A 6563-nucleotide genomic window follows, 5' to 3' on the forward strand; every position below is an offset into this window, starting at 1 on the left:
ACAYTGCTCTTATCACAAATCTTATCTGCTGCTTCATATCCATTCATGCACTCCAGCTCTCATTTTTAACTTGCTGATGTCTTGCTCAGAATTCAAGACTTCTTGCTAATCTCAACCATTWTCCTTTTAAAGCTTCCAGACATTTGTGGCTAAATCTGCTCTGGCAGTTAAGGAACCTTCCCTTCAACTTGGTGCACCTGGAATATTTTTCATTAGTTCTCAAAGGCCGACGCACTCTTCTGCTTTTCTCGAGTTACTGCTGGAAAGCTGGATGGTACCTGGTACATGATGGAGGATGGAGGTGGCTCGATGCATGGCTGTTGGTCTGGTAGAGGCAGCTCCTCCAGTAAGTCCACATTGGACAAGGCATCCTCCAGCGTGACGTGCGTGGTCATGGTTCTGGCTGTTCAGTTTCCACGCTACATACAAAGAAAAGAAGATGCAATAGAAAAACAGCCAGAAGAATGAAAAACCTCAAAAGACAACTAGTGCCATGACTGGTTTTCAGGAGACATTTTTATTAATATATATTTTTGGCATATTTAACCTAACTATCTAAGTCTTCTCTCCTACAATTCAGTTACAGAGCTGGAACAGAGTTAGAYGGACACAGCTACCCATGTCCTTCACTGCTTAACTCCATGCAAAACTACTTCAGACACAGAACAACTGGATGCTGCAGGGCAGCCAGAGCAGCCTCGGGTAAAAGTGTACGCTCCAAAATGCAAGGCAGTGCAATTAAAAACATGTCTAGAAACAGCATGGTTAGAAAAGTACAGCCAGCGCCAACACTCACATGGTCTCCTTCTCAAGCACGTGGAATGACACTGGAAACCGTAAACAGCAAGTCACGCTCTCCGAGGTGAACTGGAAAACATCGAGTTCTGCACGGCTGGGCTGTGGTGGTGCGAGCAGCAAAAAAGGAAGCTGATGTTAAAAAAAAAAAAAAACCAAAACAACAACAACAAAAAAAGAAAACAAAAAACCTTTTCCTTTTATTGTACCCTGCTTCTGCCACACACCCAGTGGACCCCAGTCCAGGCCTGCCACGGAGCTGCTGATGGCAGCAAATATCCAGCAGTAATCATGAAGTGAAACCTTTCTAAAGGCCTTCCCAGCACTTACCCCTGTGCTGAGCACCCACGCAAAGCAGCTAGTGGGAAACACGGGACGGAAACCTGCACGGTCCCTGTTCCTTGTGCTCTTCACCTCTGCAGCGAGCATACGAGCTCAGAGGGACGGCTGCTGTCAGGCCCACACTGCTCTTGTGTAAGAGCCACAGGGCTTCCCTGGTTAATCCCTAATCCGAGCGCAAGAGCTGTGGCTGACCTGGCGTGCGTCCCCTAGAAAACTGCCCATGTGAATTCAAGCACTTGTGGTGACAGAGAACGAGCTTTAAACAGTGACATGTTCAACCTGCACATCCCTCCCCCTGCAGAAAAAAAGAAAAAGTGCACTTTTTTGTAGTCAAAGCCTGTCTGGTTTCAAATGTGAGCCATGGAGTTTTTTCACTGTTGCCTGCAAGACAGTAGAGCTCTTTATTACCTCAGTTTCCATCAAGATACTTGGAGATTTTAGAGTACCTACCCTGCAACCTTCTTTACTACAACAAGCAGATGAGGCTCTTCAATTGCCTTCTTGCAAAGAACATTTGCCAATCTTTCAGTCATCCCTTTACCTTTTCTGGGAGCTTGAAACCAATTTTGTGACTTTTTTTGCTGGAGAGTGGACACCACAGCACAAGCTGACAGCGATGTCCACACAAAACCAACACAGCCCCCCTGCTCAATTCCGGCAGCCCCCTGAGCCACAGCTGCTCCACAGGGGCTCCCATTCAGCTGATTATCTTGGTTATCCATCACTACTTACTCCCTTGGGTCTTTTTTCTTATTTTCATTTTAATAGAGTCGCTGCATCCCAGAATGTGCTTGACTCTCGCAGCCAGCACTGTGACAGCAGGGATGAACAAGGACGTTGGCATTTCCTATAGACACGCGTGCACGTGGTGGGAATGCAGCCACGAGGGGACATGCGGCACGTCACCCCGAGCCGCTCCGCGTGGCAGGACACATGGGCTGTGCCTGCCCTTGTGGCCGTGGCCACCAACGCACAGGTCCTGTCCCACCACCACAGCTGGTGGGACACCCCGAGGTCCCGGGCAGCTCAGAAACTGCACGCTGCTCTCCACAGCATCAAGTAAGCGCCTGGGGAAGAAAAACCTCAAGCAGCCCCTTCCCTGCTTGCTCAAATTTCTGCTTCCTCCTCCATGCCCTTGTGCTAAAATTGCTTCCTGTCACAAAGGAGAGCGATGTCAAAGCGGCCGTTACAAACCAGGGCACCGCAGGCGGCGGCGGCTTCCTGCTGTCTCAGCGAGTGCMGCTCTGCACCGGCCAGGGACCTGCTGGGTCACCCCCCACTATGCACCRTTGTCTCCAGAGCCCTCAAGACCTTCCTCCAGGTGCCCAAAGCAGCCCCTCTGGTACTCGCACTTGCCTAAATATCTCAGGCTCAGGAATCCCAAACCCYTCCACGTCCCACATGTGAGGACTGTGGGTTTTCCCTTGGACTTGCTCATCATTTTTCTCTAAGGCCTCTAGTGCAACTTGGTGGCAATTCTGCTGTAACCAAAGGCTCCTCTCGTTATTGCTGTTACCAGCGCCGCACCGGGGACACGTTTCCAGATGCAGGGCAAGGCTCTGCCGTGCTGAGCAGCTCAGAAACGCTTCAGCGCAGGAGAGGCTCTGCCCCGAAGATGCTGCCGTCACACGCAGGAAGAGAGACGGCGCGTACAAGTAACGCTAGAGGAGGAAGCGCAAAGCGGCAGCAAGGTGCTGTTAGCGGTGGCACAGCCCATCCTGTGTCGCCGTCTCTAAGCTTTGTGTAAGCTCTAGGGTGCAGAGGGAAAAAACATGCCAGTTTTGTGGCTTGAACTGGTAAGTCTTCGTTGCAGAGCTCAGAGAAGCAAAAGGCCTTTCAGCACCRTGCATTTCAGCAAAAGTGCTGACATGAGCCAGGCAGGTCCTAACACCGTCCTGGTGAGAGCCTTTTTCTTCTGCAGTGCCAAAAAGGGGGCTTAGAGCATCATATATTTTCACTTTCCACCATGGCCACGTCTCCTCGTCGAAGGCCATGGATAGCAGAGACCCAGAATGACTGTCATAAGGGATGGGGGCTCCTTAGCACCACAGGAGAAGGAGATGCATTCGTACAAACACACTGCCCGTGGGCAGCCAGCGGGTGAYGCTCCGTATTGCATGTGCCAGCGTCCAAGCAGCAAACTCAGCTGATGGACAGTGGGGCTAAACCCTCCCACGTGTGTCATCATTCAGAAAAGCAAAAGCCAGGCARAGCTTCTACCAACATACCAGCTCCAATGCCCAAAGGACTAGAAGGACAAGCCATGAGCTGCTCACCAGCCACCTCTGCACTGAAACACCCGCTCTGGAGCAAACACAAGTTCATGTCACTCCCCATCCCACTTGCAGGCTGCTGGCAGGATCCACATGGAAGGCACCAACCGCCACTCCTGAGGCGGAAATTAAGAGKTCCCATATGGTGAATCTGTCCCCAAACCAGCCTTAGGACCAGATTTAATAGATAGCATAGGAAAGCTTTATGGAGTGAGGTCAGACAGCCTGGATGTCTGACCTTGAGATACCTTGAGATCACAAGGCAGGTCCAACCTTCACCCTGAAACGCTTGCACAGCAGCATCTTTGTAACCTCATCCTCTTCACAGCCATGCACTTAGATGAGTAAAGCAGCCTTTACTCATGAGAGCCACTTGGGGGAACACAGGAGGGATTTTAAATTCAGGGCCATAATGAATGCTTGCGTGCATGCATGTGCAGTTGGCTTCRAAGCTCGGCAGCGCAGAGCTGCAGGGAAGCAGCACAGGTTATTTCGGTTCTGCAGCCTGCCTGCCTCTATAGAAGAGATTCACGGTGGAGCTTAGCAGGAAGGAAGGAAAGACACGATGGCAATTGCTCTAGAAACTGGAAATAACACAGCGTCCAAGCATTGGCAGGTATGGGGTGAGATCTCGCAGCGAGTCAAGATGAGTAGCAGGAGAGGTGGCAAAACAGAGAAAAAGGACAAACGTCCCCTGGTCATGTGCTCGTCACCATCTTTTCCAGCTATGCTACTAAGTCTCTGGGAAATCTGGGAAAGTCACTTAATTGGAGCATTTCTGGTACACATGCCTCACTGTTAGAGCATACCTATTCCTGACCAATAACAGACTTTTAACCAAGAGCAATAACTGCAGAGTGCAAAAGCTTTGTCTGACCCTTGCCTGAAAAGCACAGGCTTGAAGTCGCTGTGTTTTGGGACACATGCCTCGCTCCCCATGCGCTGGGAGCATCACTTGTAACTGCAGCCAGCACAACAGACAGGAGGCTCTTGGCACGAGCTAATACAGCCGGGGTGAACCAGGCTGGCTGAACGGGGCTCCTGCCTTGCTCAGGCACTGATCTTAACAGCCATAAAATTATCCTTCTCATTCAAAAAGGAAGCCAAACTGCACAGCTCCTGAAGGCATTTTGCTGTATCTCTGTTCTGCATTTTCTACCATCCCCTTGAGGCCAAGTCCCAGACATTTGTGTCATCTTCCCTCTCATCAACAGAATTATTTTGGATTTTATTTTTCCTGCAGAGTAGCTTTGTCAAATTTTCCTGGTGCCAATGAACGAGGGTCAAGCATTGGTACAGGGAGCTACATCACCAAAATAGTTGAGAAATTCAGAGCAAATTTACAAGCAATCGCCATCGCTGATTGTGAAAGCACTTCTTGGGAAATTAAATCATACAGTGTTGTTAATAGTTGGCCAAATATTGAAAAAAAACCCTCCCCATTTTCCTTATAGAGATGATAATTGTTTGTTAATAAAATAATTATTTTATCAACACGGCCTGGTTTGCTTAAGAAGCCCTGGTCAGAAAATGGAAGATTTTTCCAGGTTCTTTGGGCCTTCAATAATAACAATTAACCATACAAGAAAATAAGGAAGGAATTCTTGCTATGGGGAATCACCAAGGAATGTGATGGACATCCAAACGTGGGTCTGCTCACCCACCACAGCGACTAATCTCCGACAACCATCACGGTGTGTGAAACACCCGCGTGCTTTTCCTTTTGGCCTCTGCGTGGGGCCGGCAGAGCCAGGGCTCTGGCACGTTAGCCACTGAACCCAATCCGGTGGGACCTCYGTGAGCCAGCAGCCGCCGTTGGAAACCCCCACATGGAGAGGGACAGATGGCCAAGGGGGACAAGCTCTGCTGCTAGCAGCGGTATCCTCTTACTCGGTAGGACCCCAGCGTCTGTCCCCAGACACCYTCCCCCTTCCAAAACCAAGCAGCACAGAGGGCTTGTGACCACTAAGGCAGCACAGAGGAGTTTCTGTGTCTTTTTAGTCTCTTTTCTTCTTGCCGTGCCTTTCTGATTGCTTAAGCCCATGGAAATTTCCTGCAAAATCCTGCTGGGATGCTATGCCTCTCCAGGTGGGATGTGGCTGCCACCCGTGAACTCGCCGCCAACCTCCTTGGTTTGAAAGTTCAATACAAAGAAGCGCTACCGGGGCACGTCTTCATCACAGATGGCCTCGCGCGTGCGGAAAACCCGTGCGGAAAACCCGAGCATCCGCAGCGTGAAGCATTTGTCGACTCCAACTGAAGCCAAGGCACAAACCTCGAGAAACCTGCGAGGGCCACGAATTCCCCAGAGCAGAGCGGGGGCCGTCGCTGCCAGCCTCTGCACAGAGCTCAGCGCTTCCTCCTCCCTCGCCTCCCTCAGGGACACCATTTTTAAACGCTCATGATGATGATGGGCGCAGCGACCAGCGGCCAGGGCCAMCTCTCGCTCCTCCGCCCGGCACATCCCTCCGCTTCTCCATCCCCTCCACCCCCATCCCTTGTGCCGGAGCATCCCTCCGATGCCGGCGCGGCTGTCGCCCACGGAGCATCGCTCCAATGCGGGCGCTGCAGCATCGCGGCGAGCACAGCGCTGCCATTGCCCGCAGCGCATCGCTCCGCGCCCGGYGCTGCGGGCACCGGCGGGGCCTGCGCCACATCCCGGCCCGGCGCTCGCGGGGAGCCGATTTGGGCGCTTTGCCCCCGTCGCTCTGCGGGGAGGCTCCACACTGCAGGTGGCTCGGAGCACCGGAGGCCTCCGCGCCGCCGCCGCCGGCCTCCTCCTCCTCCACCTGCCCCGCGCAGCGCAGCCCCCGCGCAGCCCCCGCCCCGGCGCCGCTCACCTGCCGCTCCGCGCGCACAAAGAGCAGGAAATGGCTGCAGCCCGGGCACTTCCGCGCCTCTCCGCCGGCCCCTGCGCACGGCGGCGGCGGGGGGAGCCCCGGCGCCCGCCGCGGGAAGGGGCTGGAGCGGCGCGGGCGGCTCCTCCCCCGGGCAGCGCGGGGGATGCGCGGCCCCCCGCGGCTCCGCGGGCCCGGCCGCCGACGCGCTTTGCCCCCACGGCCGCCTAAAAAAGGACGGTTTGTGAACGGAAAGAGATGGGAACCGGGATGCGGACGGGGATGCGGATGGCGCGGGCGGCGCTCGCAGTCGCCG

At 53.5% G+C, this 6563-nt stretch overlaps 1 protein-coding gene across 1 annotated transcript in view; it reads right to left on the reverse strand.

Moving 5' to 3' along the window:
* CYFIP2 (cytoplasmic FMR1 interacting protein 2) overlaps positions 1-6305 on the reverse strand; it is a 51054-nt gene extending 44749 nt beyond the window's left edge. The window contains exons 1-3 of the mRNA XM_026047414.1: positions 6251-6305; positions 797-897; positions 279-419 (exon numbers count right to left, since the gene is read on the reverse strand). Of these exons, the coding sequence (XP_025903199.1) occupies positions 279-395 (117 nt within the window). The 5' untranslated portion in view covers positions 396-419; positions 797-897; positions 6251-6305. The remainder of the gene's footprint in view (positions 1-278; positions 420-796; positions 898-6250) is intronic.
* Between the last annotated feature and the right edge of the window lie 258 nt (positions 6306-6563).

The sequence above is a fragment of the Nothoprocta perdicaria genome, unplaced genomic scaffold (assembly GCF_003342845.1).
Source record: "Nothoprocta perdicaria isolate Ctin4 unplaced genomic scaffold, notPer1 scaffold_5, whole genome shotgun sequence".
Lineage (NCBI taxonomy): Eukaryota > Metazoa > Chordata > Aves > Tinamiformes > Tinamidae > Nothoprocta > Nothoprocta perdicaria.